Source organism: Cibotium barometz, chromosome 53, assembly GCF_041138505.1.
Source record: "Cibotium barometz isolate CiBa-2024 chromosome 53, ASM4113850v1, whole genome shotgun sequence".
NCBI lineage: Eukaryota > Viridiplantae > Streptophyta > Polypodiopsida > Cyatheales > Cibotiaceae > Cibotium > Cibotium barometz.
In genome coordinates, this window is record NC_141098.1 from 12,469,238 (window position 1) to 12,493,537 (window position 24,300).

Consider the following 24,300-nt stretch of genomic DNA (forward strand, 5'->3'; position numbering starts at 1 on the left):
CAACTCAAAATTAAGGGAATCTTTATTTGGGTAATCTTGCAAGTTACCCCCAGTGCATTCCCAACTATGTTAAAGCTAAATGCCAAAAGAAACTTGGCACTAAAATTTTCTTGACCGAGGCTACTCTAGGATGCCTTTCTCCAACAAGGTTAGTGTTAATGGATTGAGAGCCATAGGATAGAGCTTGGAAGATAGACTTTAGAGCCTAATGTTGTTGGAGGTGGCTTTCTCCCCATTATGAAGAAGAAGAAATTACAGTTTAATGAAGCCTATTTACATTTTAATTCAACCAAAAATTGACCCTAATTAAGTCTAATTAAATAGATTAAGCAAAAGCCAAGCCTAAGTCAAAACTTTTGATTAAGCAAAAGCTAATCCTATTTTAGACACTTGTTGTGGGATTGCTAATCTAACCTACATTGGATTACGAGAGGCTAGGCATTGTGTGAAAAATTAACCTTTACTAATTGAGATATAAAGTTAATACACAATTAGAAAAGTAGAGGCCTTGCTTGCACCTCTATGCTTGGCCACTTGCTATGCATAAAATGCATGACAAGCATCCCCTTAAGCGCTTTACATCTTTTAAGACTTATCCAATCTTTCACCTTTTGACCTTTAGAAAAAACAACCACTCTTCCTAAGGTTTATTCTCACCCATCTACAAAATACATAGGATGATCATTAATTCAAAACATTATGATTAAGAGCAAATGTATAATGTATAAGAGTGAATGCATAATGTATAAGAGCTAATGCTTTCTCCCTCTTCTTGTTCTTATTTTTACTTACAGAATTTTCTTAAAGCTTCTAAGCATGCGTGTCTTCTCCACACGAGTTTGCTTGACATTGTTCAATAAGATTCTTCTCCTTATCTTCCTTATTCATATCCAGTATAGCACCCTTATCTCAACATTGTTCGATAAGAGTCTAATCCTTATTTCCCTTATTCATATCTAAAATGGCACCCTCACATGCATTAGGGTTGTTTAATCTCTTTCAAATTTGTATGCATTGAGGTCTTATGCATAATGCATAAGAGCTAATGTATGAGGTCTTACATATTAGAGTTTATGCATTATGCATAATGCATAAGAGCCTATGGATAAGCTGTCATGCATTATGAATAAGAGCTTTTGGATTAGCTCTTGTTATGTATTAGCTCTTATGCATTAGATAATGCAAAAGAGCTTACGTATAAGAGTTATTGCATAATGCATAAGAGCATATGAATTAGCTCTCATGCATAATGCAAAAGATCCGAATTCACAAGCCTTTATGCATAATGTATATGAGCTTATCCATAAGACAAAGTAAACATGCCATTACTTTAGGAAAATGGGTTTTTGGTTTTTAGCAAGCCATTATGTATACTTCACCTTTTGATACCTGTGTGGATGTGAGCACAAGTAAAATGAGACATGAGAACATGCATGTATAAAGCCTATGCATAATGTGTAAGGGCTTATGCATGAGTCTTTATGCATTAACTCTAATGCATGATGGCTTTTGCATAAGCCTTTATGCTTTAGATTTTTTTTGAATAATAATTTATTAATATATTAATATCTACACTGGTTTTTACAAAAAGCTTTCTGCTTGCAATGTGCATACTCCCTCTAATCCCACGAGTCCTATTAAGAAGATCACATACCATATCCCACATCTCATCTTCCCAGACAAAGGAGCCAAGAAAATGAGAAGGATCTACTCCTAAGGTTTTGATACTACAACTAATTAACTAATGTGCAGACAAAATTTTGGTACCATATTTAGAAAAGTTAATTAGTTATTTATTCTTTGTATGATAGGAACACTGAGTAGGCAATGTTAGAAAAGGAGCAGTTAAAAGCATGGTTATTTAAGTGGCTAAGAAGGGGCATGTGGATAGGGGTGCAGGGACAGGATTGGACGAGAGGGGATGATGGGGGCCATGGATCAACCACCTAGATTGGAGCTTTCCTCACACGAAGAATTCGCCTGCCGAGGTTGCGCAAGAGCGCCCACCATAGCCGTGGTGGATCGATTTGTAATTTGAGGCCAGCTTAGACGTGGGTTTTGAGAATATTGAGTTGGGCATTCGATAGAACTAGCACACAGGTAGAGATATGGCAGCCATGCAGGCCACACTTGGAGTCTCCTGCCCTTCTTCTCTGTGCAAGTCTTCTTTCTTGGGCGGTTCCAGCGCCTCACGCTTGTCTCGGAGCTGCTACAGAACCTCCGTGGCCCCTACAGCAAGAGCTCTGAGAGTTGAGGCCAAGAAGGGCGAGTGGCTTCCAGGCCTGGCATCGCCGGGCTACCTCAATGGAAGGTACATTGTCTGGCGCACTTCTTTTACTGAGCAGTCTACGTTGAACTGCCACTTATGTGATGAATCTACCCATTTCTGCTGTTTAGCTATCTGATGCTTCTTGTATGGTTATTCTCATGGTGTATGTGTTCACATGTACATGTTCACTCTGTGTGTATCCTTCCTTTTCAGTGATTCCTCGCTCTTCATTTTACCCTGTGACATGTGACCCTGAGCTGTCTTCATTTTGTTTGCTGCCGAGTAGCCTCCCAGGTGACAATGGCTTTGACCCCCTAGGTCTTGGTGAGGATCCAGCCAACCTCAAGTGGTATGTGCAGGCTGAGCTCCAAAATGGAAGGTGGGCAATGTTGGGTGTTGCCGGTATGCTTATCCCAGAGTTCTTGACTAAGTTCGGCATCATCTCGGCCCCCGAGTGGTACGATGCCGGCAAAGTGGAGTACTTTGCTCCTGCCTCAACCCTCTTCGTAATCGAGTTCATCATGTTCCACTATGTGGAGGTGAGGAGATGGCAAGACATCAAGTACCCTGGAAGTGTCAATGCTGACCCCTTCAACCCCAAATTGACCTTACCCCCTGGTGAGGTCGGATACCCCGGCGGCATCTTCAACCCTTTCAACTTCCCCACCTCTGAGGAGTACAAGGAGAAAGAGATTGCAAATGGTAAGTACTGCACATTTTTATGTTTCATTTCTCTCTTCCCTCTTTTCCCATTTGTTGGCAATGGTTCTTGCATGGGATATGCAAGGGTATATTTTCTTCAATAGCATGGTGTCTACTCTTTAGATGATTGTAAATGGAGGTCCTTGCTGTGGGTGTGATGTGCAGGTCGATTAGCTATGCTGGCTTTTCTCGGCTTTGTGATCCAGCATAATCTTACTGGAAAGGGCCCTCTCGATAATCTGTTCCAGCACTTGGCTGACCCATGGCACAACACCATCATCCAGACCTTGCAAGGCTTGTGAATCATCTTGCAGGCTCTATCTATTCTGGTGGACTACCTTGATGTGTTATTGTGCTTCAGGCTTTGTAGATTATATCATTGACAGTCACATCATGCAGTTCCTCATGGTAGTCTATGTGTGATCTTTCACTTGAAGCAGTTCTTATGTATGTCTTTTGAGCTTGACTTCTACAATGTTCTTACATTTTGTAAGAGCCTAGGCAAGTAATACAGAGGTTGTTTCTAAGAATTGACTTACAAGAGCAATGTCTTGAGCTCCACATTACAAAGGTATAAAGGGGCCACCTCTCTTATATTCACCACAGGCCCACATATCGTCTTGTGAGTTTCTCTTTACCCCTAGTTAGGCATATTGAATACAGAGGCAATGTAAACCTTGCATGGAAGAGGTTGCACACGCAACGCACTAGAGAAACAACACTTGATTGAATTTCATTGAAGGGATATTACAGTCTATACCAAGATATAAGCAGAGTTGGTTAGACGGAGACTGTGAGGCGAGAGCCGAGTCCTGCTTTATTATAACTTGTGTATAGCTGGACTCTTGCTAGTCTCTGCTATATGCAAGGTTATGACTGTCGCCATTACCAACAGCTCACAATCTCTGGTGGAATTTAATGGAATCTTGAAAGAATGCAGGAAGATAGAGTAGTTCTCCAGGAATAGGAGAGGGCTTAGGATAAGTAATGTATCCTGGAGATACCAATCTTACGTACTGATGTGTCCATGAATAATTTTTTGTCTGCAACTGGTGATTTGGCTATCATAGTGGTGCATCCTTTCAAAAGGAAGGCATTAACTTGCCTCATTCCAACATTCAGAGGTATTAGCATGGTTGCATCTACATTACTAGAAGTTCATAAGCTTGGAATGATACAACCCCTCTCTTTAAGAATTGGCTAGCTATGAGAAAAGAGAGAGCAAAGCAAAGAGCTCTTGTAAGCAAGAAGAACTCTCTCCTACCTGAGCTCATCTTTTTTTAAACACCAAGTGGACTAGCCGAGCCCTTATATTGACTGACTCAACAGGAGTCTAAGGGTTTTTTTTTTGGCCTAGAAGTTGAAAGTTATAGGCATGCTTGTCTTTATATCTCTAATCCTTACCCCTAGGCTTTTGATGTTTTTTAGGGGGTAATCTTTTCATTGAAAAGTCGGAGTTTTTTTGACACCTCAAGAAATAAGTTTTATTATTGTCACATGTAGCAAGGAGACACACCTATGACACCATTTCAGGGTAAAGTGTTTTTCCCTCCAAATGTTTGCATGAAAATTGTGTACCCAAGGGGGTCTACAATATCACAATACGAAAAATTAAAAATCCATGTCTTAATGAATTTAGAGATACCTTCTATAAATTTTAGGATGCCTCTTCCTATAAAGATAAATATTTCACAATGAATGAATATTTTATCACATACCATAAAGAATATACAAAGTCCTTGTTGAAATCTCGCGCAATTATACATAAAGGATGTATTGAAGGGTAAATTGGTAGCATGAATTTTGTGGACATGTGTCTATTGCTGATGAAGACCTTAGAAAGTGTGGTAAAGGTCCACACATGTGAGATTGTGAGACCTTAGAAAGTGTGGTAAAGGTCCACACATGTGAGATTGTGATCGTTATTTCCAAATGTTTTTTGCGAGAAGTTGTACCTCGATGTGACTCTTATTGGTTATCTACTTATTTCCTCCATCCACGCTAAAAGACGGTGAGTGCCATCCCAATTGTTCCCATCTTTTCAAATGGAAAAGCCCACTTTGATTATTCTCATAGTTCATCTTCGAATTCTTTGCTTTTTGTATATTATCCTAGTTATTCTTGTCTTGCATTAAGCACCTCTCTAATAGGATACTTGGATAACTTGAGAGAGTAAATAAAATTTAGCCCTCGTTTGCTTAGGCACCCACTTTTCATCTTAATCTTGGGTACCTTTGATTTGACTCTCTCTCGAGGCGCAATACGTGCATTCGGAGTTTCCTTCTCCTATCCTTCGCATTCGAAGAATTTCTTGACCCTTGTATTAATGCCTAAATAGAAGTTGTAATATGTCATTTTTTAATAATTTATTAATATTAGAATATACAATTGAAGTGAATGATAAAATCTTACCACATCTTTTGAAAGACAAGTAAAAGAGCTTTTCATTGCATCATGAAGATACACCATCTCTCCATTCTCTATTAGCAACGGAAGTGGCACATTTTTTTTCTCGTAATAAGTCATAAAGAACACCCACATGATTGTAAGGAAGTGCAACACTATAAACAAAATCCCTTCCTACTTTGTTTGTAGAACCATGCCTTTGTCTACTTCCACTTTATTGTGAATAAAACCTACAACACAATCCCTCTCTAATCTTTGATCCATCTATGTCGTTAAAGAAAACATATCATCTCATATCCTTAAAACAAAAAAAAAAACTTAACTAAAAAGAAAACCTTAAGACAATTTTTTCAATCAACCATGCGATAAGAAATATATTGTTATAAATATCATTGATTAAATAATTTATTATATTAATAATTTAGATGTATACCAACTTTTAATAATGCTAATTATAAAAGTATACTCTTGATTTATACTTTTTATGAATGTATTTCTTATTTAAATAATTATTAAAAATATACTTAATACATATATTCATGCTACATACATATATACCAAGGTTATATACATAATTTATATCAATGATATATATACATATATATATATATAAATTAGAATATTATTATATAAGTTTAAGTAATAAATATATAAATAAAATGAAAAGGGATGACAGGAAAGGGGGCAATTGAAAGAAAGGGGTGTTGGGGCCAAGAGGGAGAGAAGGACGACCGACCGAGGGGAGCGGCTAAGAGGCAAGGGGAAGGGGAAGGGAAGGGGGTGACAAGCAGGGCGATCGGGGAGGGGAGGGAGAGCAAAGAGAGTTAGGGCCTAAGCCTCCCTACCATATTCGGAGGCCCGAACAATCGACCGAGAAGGAAAGGCGACTGAGAGGGAGGGACGACACCTCTCTTGAGGTCGGCAGTCTTGAGAGGCAAGTGAGAGAGGGAGGGGTGACGTGGGCAGTAGAGAGGCAGGGGGAGGGAGGGGCGACGACCAACCCTCCACTCAACTTACATGTGTGTGTGTGTGTACATACATACATACGTACATATAATATATGTATGTATATATGCATACATATATAAATATAAATATATATTTAAACCCTAACTGCTATGTCCCCCCACCTCCTCAATATGCTCATTTGGTGATCATATTCAAGGCTGCTCGAATATGGTCAGCCACCAACGACCATATTCAGGGCCGTAGTAGGGGGCGGGGCGGGGGATAACCTTGACCCCCCCCAAAACAAATATGGTCATTGGTGCCCAAATATGGTCGCCAATGACCAATGGGAAACCATATTCTGGTGCTAACGACCATATACGTTTGGGAGAGTGGGTTAGGGTTACCCCTTCAACCCCCTCTTCGCTTGCTCCCTTCCCTCCTGCACACCCTCTTCCTCGCCCTCTCAGCCTGCCCCCTCAGTTCGGCTCCCACCCGTGCTCCCTCTCTGCTTGCCCTCCCATGTCCCCTCTTTACGGGCCCTCCCGACCAAGCCAGTAGGGAGAGAGGGTCCACCCTCTCGGCTGGTCGGCCCTCTCAATGGGCCCTCCCATGTCCCCTCTTTACGGGCCCTCCCGACCAAGCCAGTAGGGAGAGAGGGTCCACCCTCTCGGCCGGTCGGCCCTCTCAATGGGCCAGCCCGCCCCCTCTTCCTCCTAGGCCAAATCGAAAGGAGAGGAAAAGGGAGGGGGAGAAAGAGAGAACATGAATGGAGAGAGAGAGAGAGAGAGAGAGAGAGAGAGAGAGAGAGAGAGAGAGTATATCAAATTCAAAACTACATAATGATCACCACAAACCAATATATAATAAGATTACATAGTATATTTTAATACTTTTTTAAAATTTATATTAAAAAATAAGTAATAAATTATATTTATAATTAAAATAATAAATGCATCAGAGTTATCTATGCATTTAATATCAAATATTCTCATTAAAAATAAAATTTGGATTCTCATAACAATGACATCACTTACATTGATTGAAAGGATGTTTTTGGTATGGTTATAATATATTATTTTATATATTTAAAATTAATTAATTAATTAATTAATTTATTTATTTGGATCTATTCTTTTAAACTTAAATTCCTTTTCTATTTTTCACTGTGCACTTCTAAGTCATATGCTACTTTACAAACATACACATTTCCTTTTCCTCTTTTATTTATTTATGTTTTGGTTATCAAGTCATATAGTACTTTACAAACACAAATCTCCTTCTCCTCTTTTTTTGATTTGTGTTTTTGTTCATTGAGATGGAGAAGACAACATTTTACATTTTTGTTGGGAGTTTGGAATCTCATCCCATTGTTAGGATTGTATTGTTAGGATTGTGCAAGGGCATTTTATATTTCCAAACCTGACGATTATGTTAGAGTTTTATCTACCCAATCTTGTTTAAAATTAAAGATATTTGTAATCAAACCAAAGGAAGATGGGGTAACTCATCTTATACCAATCCAATCAACGAGACCAGTTGGAGAGGAACCATATTATATCTTTGATAAGGATATAACAAAAGAATACCTTATGATTCCATTAGTAAGGGAGTCAAGTGATAATACAATATACACACCAAAGTAACTGATTATTGATCTCACACAATAGAGAAATCTCCTACATTCTCTAAAGCATATATAGAGACACCCTATCAAAAGAGTATGGTGAAATACATACTCTCTATAGGATCTCATGTAGGTGTTCTTTGCAAAATGATATTAGCTTGCACACTTATTGAAAAAAGTGAATAAGATTCCATAAATTTTACAGTGGCAATTTTGCTTTTGAGTTACCTAGGGTAATTGATCCTTCATCCTTGCCAATGCAAAGAATAGAGTAAGCACACCATGGTGGGCATTCTTGGTGAAACTTGTGGAGAGTCATGTAATGTTTCTCGGAATAGTCCGTTGTTGTGGAGGTTTATTTAAGTGTAATTATGCCTTATCTGGAAAAGCAAGACTATGAATGACACACCCAATAGAACATCATGGATTGGTAAGCTTTATACCTTAGTTTAATTTCAATAAGCATTGATTGATAAGAGCATTTATTGAAACTTTATATTTTTTAAAATAATAGGAAAGCTCACACAAAAGCTTTTCTTTCTTAGCTTAACATTGGATGGATATGGCTCTCTAGCTTGCTTCTACTACTATAAGACCAGACCTGTATGCATATATATACACCTAGATGAATCCAAGAACATGCCCAAATTCACCTTTTAGGATTGAGCATGTTATATACTCCTAGTAGTCAATCCACAAGACTATATAACTATCAACTCCATTATGCATAGTATGGACTAGATACTATGACATCCCCACTAATGTCATCAGTGCCCAATAGTGGGTGTAGAACTCTGTATCAAGATATGCTCACACACACACACACACACACACACACACACACACACACACACACAAGAGCATATATTCACACAAGGACCTTCATACTGAGAATTAGTACAACAAATACTATTGTATGTCCGATGACTTGTATATGATTAGACCCATGATACATCAAGGGGAATTTTTGCACAAGGTGTAAAGAGGCACATCAAGGCAAGCACTGGAAAAGATAAGAATACTTTTGCAAGAGGCAATGTTGAAGGTTGCTATAAGTGGTCCAAGGAAGATTCAAATGGATATCACAAAACAACTAGTATTGGAAGTAGTTGTTAGAACGCATATAAGTGATGGATTAAATATTAACAACATGGAGTTGCCACAATTATTGGAACACATGCATCCATTGGTTCAATGTCAAAGATAAGTTTAACTCCATATAATTTTTAATTGTATAATTGTGATTCTCAAATAATTAGCAACATGGAGTTGTCACAATTATTGGAACACATGCATCTCTTGGTTCAATGTTAAAGGTGAGTTTAACTCCATATAAATTTTAATTGCATGATATTGATTTTTAATATTATTTTAAATAAATTTATAAGTTATCCATTTCTCTTGTGTAGATGTAGAAGAAGGATATGTGTTTCTAGAAACAATGGTACAGTGCAAGGTGTAGAGTCCAGTATTTTTTATTTGAAGAGATAATATGTTTTTGAGTTCTTACATGGAAGTCGTTTTCCATGCCAAGCTTTGGATGAGTTACATAGGTGCTACGTATTTAAAATGTCAACGACCCGTCTCAGGTTTAGACTTAGTGAACGGTATGCATCATAGACAATGATTTAAAAAAGGCTGAGGTTTGCTTTGATCACATCAGGCATGTGTAAGGATAGACAACAATGGCTACGAAGTCGTTTTCCATGCTAAGTTTTGGATGTCACAGAGGTGCTATGAATTTAAAAAGTCAACCACAAGGCCCATCTCAAGTTTAGAATTACTAAACCGTGTGCGTCAAATAGAAGACAAGGATTAAAAAAAGCTTGGTTTTGCTTTGATCACATCAGGTGTGTGTAAGGATGGACAACAATGGCCATGCATGTGTATGATCCAAGGTACACTATGATCTTGTAGATCTCCTAAAATTTGTTTACTTCCTTACAGCTCTTATACATAAGTTTTGTTTTGGGAGATGATCAATGATGCTATGGTACACAAAGGCTTTCCCAAGCTAGATTTCTATGGCTTTATGGTCGATGAGGTATGAGCTAATTGGAGGGAAGTAAGGGTAGTCTATAGTAACAGACTAGAAAATAAATTTGAAGGTCGTGCAGTCATGTCTTTTTCGTTGAGAACAAAGCTTAAATATCTATACAGTTTAATGTAGTCAAGAATTTTCAAGATGAGCACAAGTGACTTTGCCATTAGTGTGGCGTTATGCATTAAGTGAAGAAGAGGCACTTTTGAAGTATAGGTAGATTACTAGATCATGGTGGATGACTGGGAAAGTCACTGATGGAAACTTTACAGCCATGGATTGCTTTCTTTTAGTGACACATAAGATATCCCATTAGAGAAAGCACCTTGCGGGGGTAAGTAGTACTTCTTCTATTTTCAGTGTGACTTTTCAAGATGAGCAGTGTGGCGTTATTCATTAAGTGAAGAAGAGACACTTTCAAAGTATATGTACATTAGATCATGGCGGATGAACGAGAAAGTCACTGATGGAAACTTTCCAGCCATGGATTGCTTTCTTTTGTAGACACATAAGATACCCCCATTGGAGAAAGCACCTTGTAGGGGTAAGTAGTACTTCTTCTATTTTCAGAACATAGAGCTTACATTTTAGATCCTCATATGTTAATTTAATCTTTTATTGTGGGATGTGGATGATGGCACTTTATCACACATGCCACCCACTAATCTAGCTAAAACAAAACATGCAAGCTGGTTGGCAGTAGAGAGTTTCAAGGGAACCATTAGTTTATATGATGATGTTTCAGATCTCGCTATTGCCCTCTTGCAATCCATAAAGAAGCATGCCTTCATGCAAGGCAAATACCATGGTGCATGCCCTACAATAACAACATTAATGGAGAAGGCTAGATCATCAAAAGCTCCAAGCCCGTCACACAACACCAGCAAGTTGGTTGGAGAAGCAATAAGTGGTACACCAATGTATGTGCAGTCAAACTATATTGGTGATAAAATTACATTTATACTCAACATCAAAAACCAACATTTATAAATCCTGAGGATAACAACTCAAGAGTTAAGAGTCGGGTTACAAAAGAACCTCACTTATACACATGAACACAGTTGATATTTCACAAGTTGAGTCACTTGTGCTAGAGAGACGAGCATAATTTATAAGAGTCTCAACAGTCGGGTTACAAAAGGCCAAAATGTGTCCAAGCATAATTCTTGAAAAGGTTAACCTCACTTATACACATGAACACAATTGATATTTCACAAGTCGAGTCACTTGTGTTGGAAAGATGAGCATAAGAGTTCAATCCGTGAGTTGCCTATGTGGAATGTAGTAGACATAAGAGTCAATTCGAACAAAGTCAGGAGTAGCAAAGGAACTAAGCCCTTGAAATACATAAAAGGGTGCCATACAGTGTTCGAAAAAAACCCGAGTATAGTGTAATTTGCACCTGCAGATTTTTAAAATTACCTTCAAATTTGAAACTTAAGGGTATAAAAACCCGCAGATTTTGAGGGGTTGTAGAACAAAAACCTTCAAAATTTGAAAATTTTCTTTATAAATAATTTCACAATTTTTAGATGAAGGTTTTTTACTTTTTGGGAAAATAGTTTTTTTCGAACACTGGTGCCATAGGGACACTCTTAGTGAGCCTTGCCCAAGCCCATAATCTTGCTCGGACCATGCATACATATTTTGTGTATTCCTTTCAAAGCATTTAGGTGTCACACCTAAGTGACACACACATTTAGGGACTCTTCATTTTAAGCACCATTACGATGTCACATCACACACACCAACCACATAGATTAGAAACCTTGATAGCAAAAACCCACTGAGTGTAGTGGCAACGCATGTTTTATGCATCCAATCATTGTCTACGATAAAGGACATATGCATTTAGGCACCAATCAACTGTTGAGGACCCATGCACTGAGAAGCAGCACTTGGAAAAGCTCACGGGAAAAAAGTTTGATCACTACCGAGATCAAATCGTCTAATCGGACGATCCGACTCTTAAATTGCCTGATTCTACGCTTCCAATCACCAATCGCCGATCATGACTGCTTCTTCAATCTAGCCGATTGATCGTCGCTTCCAATCGCCAATACCCTCAGTCGAACGATCCAACTACTCGATCGTCAACTAAGTTCACCAATTGCCAATCATGCCGATCCCCATCGATCCAATCGCTGATCGATGCTGCCTCCAATCGTCACACAGGCTATCCCAACGGTCGATCGTGCAAGTCAATTGCCCACTTTAATCGTTCAAATCGTTCAAATCTTTCAATTGCCGGATCGGCTCCACTTTAATCGTTCAAATCTTTCTATCATCCGATCGCTACCTCCAATCGACTAAAAAGTTCAGTCATCTGATCGGACAAGATAATCAGCGATCGCTCTGCCAGCTCGAGCGAGATCGACCCATGCAAGTTCGATGGCCTCGACCATCCAATGCACTAGCTCCTCCAATCGCTAATCACACTAAAAATTCCATTCGACCTAATTGACAATCACCACAGTGTCCGATCCCTCGACTGCAAGGTCAAATCGTTCGATCGACCACTTATGCCATATCATCAGTCGAGTATAAATACCCAAAACCTTAATTGCACAATCGTTTTGGCAATCGAAGCTATCGAAGAGCACAGATCATCAAGCTTCCATGGTCGACTGTCTCATCGACTTCCACCTCTTCCGAAATGTTTTGGCCAGGTATTTGTCCGATTCTGTATCCATTTGGTAGTCTCATGTTAGTGATTTTTGGCAGTTGTCACCAAACTGTATGCAATGCAGGATCACATGTGCGCATAGAGGGTTAGGTTTTCTGCACAGCAGGTACAGGCTCCATAGAGTGCTTGCTTGCTCTCTAATTAGCTCTAATTGGAAAGTAGTGCAGCACAATTTAGGCCTAAGTGGGGGGAGGAGCTTTTTGTAATCTTTTTGTTGATAGTGATTGTTCATTATTCTTGATTCACGAATGAGAAATATCTTAGAGATCTCTCCCCTCATAAGAGAGAGGGATAGAGTTTAGGCATATGCAGTTTTGGTGAGCATGTCACGCTTGGTTTTTAGGCTCGCATCTAGTGGCCTCATGTCTTGTGTAGGCTCACATTTGGTGGCTCACAACTAGCTAGGCTCACATTTGGAGACCTCGTGTCTTGTGTGGGCTCACATTTGGTGGCTCATGTCATCATGGCTAGCTGGGCTCACATTTGTTGTCTCATGTCATCATGGCTAGCTAGGCTCATGTCAACGGCTAGTTGGACTCACGGATTTTTTTCTAAAATAGCCTCACGGATTTTTGTTTTTTCTTGGGCAAGGATTCCAAGTGATGCATGGGGCTATGTGCTTATGTCAGGGTTGGTGAGTGAACAATGATTGGCCTTAATGTTCCAAGTGATGAATGGGGCTATGTGCTTATGTCAGGGTTGGTGAGCAATTACTGGACAATGATTGACCTTAATGCTCCAATAATTAAAAATGGCAAGAATATTTATTAGGAATTGATGCTAGTACTAATTGTATGACATGAAAATTCTTTTAGGAAATGGGTACATGTGTCCTTACAAGACTTCACAAGGTAGTTAATTGGTTGGTACAATAAACCTGATTCTTGCATTCTATAATGCCATTTTGCCTCTAAAGTATGATAAGTGGTAAGCTTTCCCGCTCCTTGTAGTAGGCTATGAATTGCATTGAAGCAACTTCTCTACCCAATCACTTTGAAATATCTCTAACTTCTTACATGCCTAAAAACTTTATCATTGCTAGCCAAATCCCAAATTTATTAAAAGCCTCAACCTTATCCTTGAAAATATACCCACATCTTCCCACTAGATTCGTAGCATGAAATAGGAAGAACTACCCATAACAAAGGTAGGCATTTTACCGCAAAGGTTAGCATCATAGACTTAGCGAAGTCTTTGCTCTAAAGCAAGCCGCTTGTGGAAATGGTTTGCCAATGCTACTTGCCCATTTTACAAGCTTCACATGAATTTGATATCTTTAAAAAACACGTAGACACCATGTTTCCACTTTTTTGTATCACTTTGATGACTACATAGCCTAGGTTCCCAAATCTTTGTCTCTTTCAAGACTACATAGCCCATATTTCCACTTTTCTATATCTCTTTCAAGACTACATAGCCCAGATTCCCAAATCTTTCATGCCATAGCTCACTAGTGCCCACTTTGCCTAACACAAAAAAAGGCATACACTTTGTAAAGGTTGTTCCACCTTGTTTCTCTCCCAACAACAACATCCAAGATTACTCACATCACAATCAATAATGGACGTGATAAAATCAAGCTCCTCTTTTGATGTGTGAGAACATCCAAAACCTTTTTTTTAATAACCCCACTCCTTGAAACAATAGAAATTTTACATGTGCCCTTGGCTAGGAATTTGAGAAATTTTGTCATGTGCCCTTGGTTGGGAATTTGGCATCATTCTGAACCACACTACCATAACACTTGTAGAGATATATACCGATCCTTCTAATCATAGCAAACTTAACTAGCCCACATTTGCAAAAAAGAAAAAATCAATCAACACAAAGATTTGGCATTGTTACTAGACTCCTTATTAGTGGTCTTTAATGTGCTATTCTTATCATGTGCTTTTTGCCTCTTCTTGCAATCATTTTGATAATGACCAAGTTTGTTGCAAATGAAACACTTCACGTTCTTCTTCTTTTTCTCCTTTAAAGAAGAGGAGTTACTGGAGCCTTTTTACCCTTCCCTTTATTCATGCTAGTGGAAAAATTCTTCTGACACCTCCTCTCTAAAAGAGTCACCTAAAAATCCACAAATATAAGAGAAAGACTTCTCATTTGAGTCTTAAGTGAAGTGAAAAGACCAACATACATTGTTTGGGGTAGGATTCTTATGCACAAGAGCCTTAAGTGTCTTAACTGAAGTGACAAGACCCTAAGATGCACATGCATGCAATATAAGATCTTTGATGATTATAATGATCCAAATCCCCACAATCTAATCACACAAATTCTTTATTCTTCTGATGAATTGCTCAAATGTTTCTTTATCATGAGAGCTTCTCCAATGCTATCTTATTCTCAAGGCTTTGCACCCTTGTTTGTTTAGTAGTCTTTATTAGTAGCTAGTTTTATATTATCATAGACATATATTGAATTAGAGTCATAATAGAATCTTGAGCACTTTTAAAGAGATAACAAAGAATATGTACCCTTCTCCTTCATGCCAAGATAAGAGCAATATCTGATGAAACAGTTTGAGCTAGATTTATAGGATCAACAACTGGCATCCCATCCACCCCAATGATTATCTTCCAACAACTCATAAAGATAAATTGCCTTTATCTTAAATTTCCATAGAGTGTAATTGGTACCATCCATTAGCTTTCCTTCATTGGTACCATCCATAGAGTATAAATGGTACCATCCATTAGCTTTCCTTCATTGCAAAATGACGGTGGTCATGCCTAAGGGGCATTTGGTTGAGCTGATTCTCCAAATTTTCTTCACACAATAGCTTGCTATACAAAACCTTTTTTAGAGCCCAAGATCTGGTACCATATAAGGGGAAAAACTCAAAAAAATTGTGTATGTCTAGACTAAGAAGTAAGCAAGATAGACATGGGAGTTAATGATGCAAATTGATGTTACAATTAATGGCAACTAACTTCTAGCCTTTGTACTCCCTTTGTACACTTAAAACGAGCTTAGATTATGATTAGGAAATACAAAGGACTATATGCAGTAAATATGAAAGAAACTACATTCCACCCTTGCACTCACATGAGAAAACTTAGAAGGACAAAGTATTGTATGATGGAATGTGCCAAACCTACCTACCTAGGGTTGGTCATATGCTAGGTTTGCCCAAGATGACCACCCTACATTAAGTTTAATTAGGTGACACATCATCTGATTAGGGATATAATGACTAAACCCATCTAAGGTCATTTGGGCACTTGTTTGGGCCCCGCAAATAAAGGATAGTGAAGATGGACCCTTAGTGTAGTTCGATATGGGTATCATCATTCCACACTTATACATAGCTTATTTGGCAGGTGCCAAGCTTGCCTAAGCCATCTCTATGACCTCACCCCAATCTCCAAACCAAGCTCTACCACATATTCATTGTAAGGCCCCAATGGAGAGTTAGCTAGTATCTGCACAGTCAATCATGTCAAGGGTGGAGCACTAATATCCAACATGTACAAGGTAGCTACTTGTATTAGTGCTACACCCTTGTTATTTGGAGCACTGATATCCAACATGTACATAGTAGTATCTTGCATTAATAAATATCAATGTCATCTCAACTACTAAATTGAAGGTGGTGGTATAATGGGCGAGGCAATATTTTAAAATGAGGCAACTTTAAGCATCACATATCTCATGAGATTCATTAAATGTAAGAATTTACATTTGTGTGGTTTTAAATCCTTCCATTCATGAAACTAGTAGCCATAGCCACCACAAAGAGCTATAACTTAGATTGACTTAGTTGACACTACAAGATATAGCTTAATCTTGTGAAGGGTCACTTATAATGTGCTCTTCTAAAGTCTAGTAATGTTTAATCATAGCATATGAATTTCTACATGGCACAAAATGAGGCTTAATGATTTTGAATACTCCTTATTAATATTACAAATTTCTACATGGCACAACATGAGGCTTAATGATATTGAATACTCCTTATTAATGTTATTTAAAGTTATACAAGGAGCTATGGGTCATCATTGATGAGAAGTATTGAGCACAAACTTTGAGCATCGAGTTTCCTTTACAATGTTGAAGGCTTTTTTTTAGTTCACATTGAGTATCAAAATGTACTCGAACGTTGCCCACATACAAGAAACCACTTGAAGTTTGATAGCCTCAAAAAGTAAAAATGTTTTTTTAGGTTGAATCCAACTCTCTATCTCTCCACACACACACACACACACACACACATGCAGTACACACTCATGCCTACACGCATGCATGCACCTCTCTCTCTCTCTCTCTCTCTCTCTCTCTCTCTCTCTCTCTCTCCCCCCAAACACACACACACACACACACACACACACACACACACACACACATGCACATACATACAAATGATTTGTATGCATATGCACATGTGCATGCACACACGTATACATACACTTTATGTGTTGTAGATATTAGTAAGACATAATATTATTATTTCTTCCATGACAAACAAATGATTATGTGTGCACATGCAGGTGCCTACATGTGCATACACACACACACACACACGCACGCATGCACGAATGATTTATATGCATATGCACATTATGTATTGTAGATGTAAGATTGCTCCCCAGCCTCTCAAGATGTCCAGTATCTTTCCCTGTAGTCAAATCCCTCTTCAAAAATATAAAAGATCTTGTTTCTGCCTGTTTTGGCCTAGAGAGAGAAAATATTCTAGAGAGACGTTATTCAGATTTTGAATATTTTTGGATAGAAAAAATTCTCATCTTATTAAAATAAGTTTCCCTGAAACAGAAGTTCAAAAAGATTTCCAAAAGGTGCATTAGAAATCAAGTATAATCTGCTCAAGAAGCCTTATCCTAGGGGTCCAGATTTTCAAAAAAATTTAAGTTAAGGTTCCTATGGGCCAATAGGATCAATCCATGTGTGGGGAGGAGATAAATCCAATTTATAAAAGAAAATAACCAAAAATGAGTAAATGCCCACATAAGATGAAGAGTTGACTATGTACAAGGTTTATTAGTAAAAAACTATGAGTATTACTAAAAAAATAAGATATTTTGGGTATAATGATTCCATTTTGACACATGTGTAAGGAAAGGGGATCCCTTCAAGGAGGCGCCTACTTCACATGCTTGAATGAGTTTTAAACTAAAAAATAATGTGATATTTTTATCTCTCCTCTCTCTTGGATCAAACCGAATAAAAAAGGAACCAAACTAGATCTAAATCTGGTCCAAATTCAACCAAACTAAATCTGGAAAATTCTAGAAATCAGTTGGTCTTGGTTAGAGCCTCCCTCTCCTATAAATAGAACCTGAGTCCTTTGTAAAAAAAATAGGAGAATTATACTATGCCAGAATTATGCTGAAATAATGATAATTTTTACTACTCTAAAATTCTCTCCAAATTGAAGAAATTGGAGCTTCCCTCCTTCTTCAATCTCCATTGGTGGCGCCATCAACACACCAAAACAATTGATTGGTTGGGGGCCTCTACCGTGATCAAAGAATCAAGCAATTTGTAAGGTAAAGTGTGAATTTTGATCTTTTTCCATAATTTCTGAATGTTTGTCTCTTCTCAACCCCTCTCAAGCTTGAGAAGTTTAATTGGAATGGCTTTTTAATGCTATTGAAGTTAATTGATGAATGGTAGTAAGGAAATACATAAATTCCCATTTATGCTTAATTTTAATGGTTTTTATGATTTTTGTCTTCTCTAAAATGAAAATGATGTTATGCCTCATTGAAAAAGGCATTCCCCTCTCTTCTTTAGTAAATCCAACCATTCTTTATCCTAGATGAATGATTAATGGATAAAATCAAGCTTTTCATAATGTTTCTCTTAAATTAGTAGAAATTGTTTACATTAGAATGACTTAAATACTCTTGGTGAAATTCTAGTGATTTTAGTAAGTTAAAAATTGAAAAATGGTCAGCCATACAAAGGAGGTTATGGTAAAATTTTCTAAAATTGTATGAAAATAAGTTTTACTTTTTTACTCTAAAAGTGCAATTCCTACTAAATTGGATTTATGCATGGATAGATGCATAAAGAATTTAAATTAATCCAAAAAGTGTTATTTTCATCAATTTTTATTTTATGCATAGAAAGATGCATAAAGAATTTTATTTTTAATTCAAAAGAGTGATTTTCATCATAAATGGATTTTATGCATAAATTAGATGCAAAAGAGTAATTCTTTTATTCTAAAAGTGTAATTCCTACTAAATTGGATTTATGCATGGAAAGATGCATAAAGAATTTTATTTTTAATTCAAAAGATTTATTTTTATCAATTTTGATTTTATGGATAAATAGATGCATAAAGAATTTTATTTTTAATTCAAAAGATTTATTTTCATCAATTTTGATTTTATGCATAAATAGATGCATAAAGAATTTTATTTTTAATTCACAAGAGTTATTCTTATCAATTTTGATTTTATGCATAGAAAGATGCATAAAAGATTTATTTTTATTTTGAAAGTATTATTTTCATTGAAATTAAATTTATGCATAGTTAGATGCATAATTGGAGCTCCTTGTAAAGTTTTACTCACAATCAATGAGGTAGAAGACAAAGTGCAAGAAAAAAAAACGCAGCTCTGAATTTCTGTCCGTTCAACAACATTTTTTTCCATCGGCTGTGTAGGTTTCGTCCGTTTACATTTTCCGTTGATTGATCATCCTTGAAGTTTGGATTCATGGAGAAGAGGTTGGGGCTTTTGTTTTGAGCTTCTGAAGAACAGTTGGCATCCTCTTAGCCCCCCCTATCAAAGGCACTGCCGTCTTGCAAAGGTCGCATCTGGTGGCCGTCGGCACCTTTTGCATTTTCTGTCCGTCCATCACACTGTCGTCCGGAAAACGGAACTGCAGTTGGTCCGACAGCTACGTCATCCGTCAGACTGCTGCAACACTGCAAGGCAAAGCCTTATAAGGTTGGTAATAAGCAACACCTTGGCAAGCTTCACCAATAAGTAGCTTCAACGAGCAGTCGTGTAGCCAGTGGATCATAGGTAAACAGCGCACAACGCACAGTGCATCCAAAACGCGTAATGCAGCAAAGTGCGTTTTTTTCACAGAAGAAAAAATATATTTTTTTCTAAAGGTTTAAAAACATCATTCACTGCATCTCTGATTGAATGGTACTGATGGTGTCAAGTGCTCTAATCTTTTTCGCATTTGCTTTGTTGTTATGTTCTCTTTCTTGTTGCAAGTGGCTCACTCTATTTTATTCTTCTTTTAGAGTTAAGGATAGTGTTTGGATCTGGCCTTGTCGCTCTTCTTTCTTGGCTAGGGAAGTGTGCTTGAGGTCTTGATGCTTTACCTGAGACATATCAGACTTTTGCTTCCACGTGGAGACTTCTTAATGAGGACAGACCTGATGCTGTCAAGTATGATACTTTAGTCAACAAGCTCTTGTAAGAAGCGCAGTCCAGGCAAAACAGGGCCAGGCAGCGTGCAGTTGATCAAGCATTTATTGCTGCCCAGCAGCAGAGAAGAAGTGGTAAGGCAGCCCCTTCCACTGTTTCTTCTCCTATTAGTAGGTCTGCAACTTCTTCTCCTTCCACAGGTAGCAACAATAAGTCCGAGAAGGCTCTTGATAAAGGCAAGAAAAAGACCAGGTGCAACTATTGTAAGGCAAATGATCATGTCATTAAGAATTGCCCTAAGCTAAAGGTAAAAGAGGCAAAGAAGAAAGAGTCAAATGCAGCCACATTAGCGGATGCTTCTACAAATCCAGATTCTGCAAATGTTGTGCAGGATACAGAATGGGCGTTTAGCGTGTATTGCCAGTATGACCCATCTGTACATGATGCATGTCTGGCAGTTTCTGTTGACTCTCATGTATGGTATTTTGACAGTGGTGCTACAAAGCACATTACCTCGCATCGTGATATGTTCACTTCTCTTGAGGCTGTCCCTAATGGGAATACTGTCACATGTGCCAATAATGCTTCTTACCCAATGAAGGGCATTGGTAAAATTATGCTAGTGCTGCAAATGGCAGTGCTTTCACACTTTCAGATGCTTTGTATGTGCCAGGGATAAAGAAGAATCTATTGTCTGTCTCTGCGCTTGCTAGACTTGGACTTGTAGTCAAATTTGTGGATAACAGATGTATTGTTCATGATTTGACTTCTGGTGATACGATTATTGTATCTGGCACCTTGTTTCGTGGGCTGTATAGGCTCAATTCTTATGACAAGTGTGTGGAAGATTCAGCAAATGCAGTTTCTGATGAAAAGGCAGTTTCAGATGCAAAACTATGGCATGTTCGTTTTGGTCATCTGAACTTTGCTAGTTTGCTGCGTTTGCAGAAATTTGATATGGTTGCTTCATTGCCCCCTCTTGAGGCACCATTGAAACATGTTTGTGAAGGCTGTATTTTGGGCAAAATGCAGCGTTCTGCGTTTCCAAAGGATGGTTCTGTGCGGGCCACTCGCAAATTGTAGCTTGTACATAGTGATGTATGTGGGCCTATGCAAACTCCGTCATTTGGTAAACACTTGTACTTCGTGACTTTCATTGATGATTACTCAAGGCATGCATGGGTATATCCACTGAAGGCAAAGTCCGAAGTGTTTTTATGCTTCAAATAGTTTTTCCTTATGGTTGAAAATGTATCCAATTGTACTGCGGGCACCCTCCGTTCTGATCGAGGGGGGGAGTACATGTCTAAAGAGTTTGATGCATTTCTGGCTAGTCGTGGGATAAAACACCAATGTACAGTGCCGTATACCCCTCAGCAAAATGGTGTTGCTGAGAGGAAGAACAGGTCACTTATGGAGATGGCACGATGTATGGTTAAGAGCCAAGCTTTGCCACATGCGTTTTGGCTTGAGGCTGTCATGTGTGCTGCATATGTACTCAACAGGTGTCCCACTAAGGCCTTGCAGTCTATTACTCCATACGAAGCTTGGCATGGAAGGAAGCCTTCTATTGGTCACTTGCGTGTCTTTGGTTGCTTGGCCTATGCTTTAGTGCCTGTGCAATAACGCAGAAAATTGGATGATAAGGCTGTCAAATGCATTTTTGTTGGTTATAGTGCTGAAAGCAAGGGTTACAGATTGTATCATCCGCAGTCAAAGCGTATCTTGATTAGTCGAGATGTTGTTTTTATGGAAGATGCTGTGCAGCCCTTGTTATCATGTACCAAAAAAAAGAGACAGGTGTGAGCTCACGGGATGTATTTGATACGTTGTTGCCTCTCTTTACAAGTGGGAATTCAAATGTAAGTCCTAATGAGGTAAATATTCAGCCTATGCAGATTTCATACGACATCATAGATCAGCCTATTTCTGATGCAGATTTATAGGATGTAATTCATGAGGATAGGGCTGAAAATGAGCAGGCTAGAGGTATGCCTAAATGGCTGGTGCAAACCTTGCGTGATAGTAAGATTGATGCACCTATGACTAGTCGTACTCGTTCAGGTTTTCAGCATACCTCTTATGCATCAGATTGTTATGCTTTGGCTGTGTCTAGTATGTGTGAAGAGGAAGAACCTCTTTCATTTTATGAGGCACAGAATTCAGAAAATTGGTTGGCTACAATGCAAAGTGAATATGATGCTATAATGAAGAATGGTACATGGTCTTTGTGTGATTTGCCTATTGGTAAAAAGGCCATTGGATGTAAGTGGGTTTTTAAATTGAAACGAAAGCCAGATGGCAGTGTTGATCGCTATAAGGCTAGACTTGTTGCAAAGGGTTATGCTCAAGAAAAGGGCATTGATTTTGATGAGACCTTTGCTCCCACTTGTCGTATGACTACCATTCGTAGCATTTGTGCATTGGCAGCTCATAATGGTTGGAATGTACATCAGTTGGACATAAAGACTGGGTTCTTGAATGGAGATTTGCATGAGGAGGTGTATGTATCGCAGCCTCGTGGTTTTGTTCAAAGAGGGCAGGAAAACAAAGTGTGCAGGTTGAAAAAGGCTTTATATGGTTTAAAGCAAGCTCCACGAGCTTGGTATGAAAAGATACATGCATATTTGACTGCACATGGTTTTCAGAATAGTCCAACAGAAAGCACTTTGTATGTTAAACATGTGGATGATGTACATCTAATCATTGCTCTCTATGTCGATGACATGCTGCTCACAGGACCAAATGAGAGTCATATTGCCGATTTTAAGGCTGATTTGAATGCCTCTTTTGAGATGTCAGATTTGGGGCATTTGCATCATTATTTGGGGATACAATTTAAGCAGTGTGATGGAGGTATTGCTTTGTGTCAGACAAAGTATATTGACACATTGTTGCGGAGATTTGGCCTTGAAGACTGCAAGCCTATTGCTACTCCAATGGAGACAGGTTTGAAGTTGAGTCTTCATAATGCTGGAGATCACTTTGATGTCACACTCTATCAGACAGCTGTTGGTTGCCTCATTTATGTATGCATTACGAGGCCAGACATTCAGTTTGCAGTCTCACAGGTGAGCAGGTTTATGCATAGCCCAGGGTCTCAGCATTGGAAGGCAGTTAAAAGCATCTTTCACTACTTGAGTGGCACCATACATCTTGGGTTGTTTTATCCCAAGGGGGGATCATTGCCACAAGATTTACATGCTTTTTCGGACTCAGATTGGGCTGGTTGCTATGACACAAGAGTGTCCACAAGTGGTTTTTGTTTCATGCTCGGTAGCTCATGCATATCTTGGTTAAGCAAGAAGCAACCTACTGTGGCCACTTCTAGTTGTGAAGCTGAGTACAGGGTAGCTTTCACAGCTACGGTTGAGTGTGTGTGGCTCAGACGGCTTATGGCTGACTTGGGTGTTGGTGGACAGGAGTCTGCCACCTCTATCTTCACTGACAGTCAGAGTGCATTGGTAGTTGCGAGAAACCCAGTTTTTCATGCTCGCACAAAGCACATTGAGGTGCATTATCACTATGTCAGGGAGAGACTCTCAGCAGGAGACTGCACAAGAGAATGATCAGGAATAATCTCACTTGCAGAAATCAACTGTTCTTTGAGATCTTTAATCTCAGCAAGAAAAACATTCATGTCATCATCTTCTTGCATAATCTTCAATTCTAGCTCTTTACGCATGTAAGCGATTTTTGCCTCGTTACGACCTGAATACAAACCAGCTAGAATATCCCAAGCCTATTTTGCTGTTTTAGCTGAACGAATATGTGGGGTGATGTTACGTTTGACAGAAAGTGCAATCAAGGCATGAGCCTGCGCATCTTTACCATCCCAAAAAACGAGCTTGTTCAGCAGTGGGTAAAACAGCGGCAACAGTAGAGCTGCTAGAACCTGCAACATCCTCAACAGATCCTACATCCACAGAACCTGGACGTACATCCATACCTTGCACAATGTTCCACACTCCTTTTGCAACCAAAACATGCTGCATCATGTATGCCCAAAGTGGGTAGTTGCTGTCTCCATCCAATTTGTCATCAGAGCAGATAACATGCGAAATACATCATTGTTGTTATCAGCCATGGCCACTGACTGAAACTGATGCAAAAGCTACCTGTAATGAAGCAAAGACTGAACAGAAAACAACTCGTGCTATGTAGCACGGTCCACAATAGAATACGTATGCCTGTTTTGCAGAAAACTGCACTGTCGAAATTTCTGCAGAAAATGACGAAAACACCTCAATCAGAGAACGTGAGTCA

The 24,300-nt window shown here is 38.6% G+C and overlaps 1 protein-coding gene across 1 annotated transcript; it reads left to right on the forward strand.

Annotated features, from left to right (window-relative positions):
- Window positions 1-1,872: 1,872 nt before the first annotated feature.
- LOC147608303 (chlorophyll a-b binding protein 4, chloroplastic-like) lies at window positions 1,873-3,501 on the forward strand. The gene is made up of 3 exons (XM_086788862.1): window positions 1,873-2,311; window positions 2,556-2,971; window positions 3,137-3,501. The coding sequence occupies exons 1-3, from the start codon at window positions 2,109-2,111 to the stop codon at window positions 3,271-3,273; spliced, it is 756 nt and encodes a 251-aa protein (XP_086644988.1). The 5' UTR covers window positions 1,873-2,108; the 3' UTR covers window positions 3,274-3,501.
- Window positions 3,502-24,300: the final 20,799 nt, after the last annotated feature.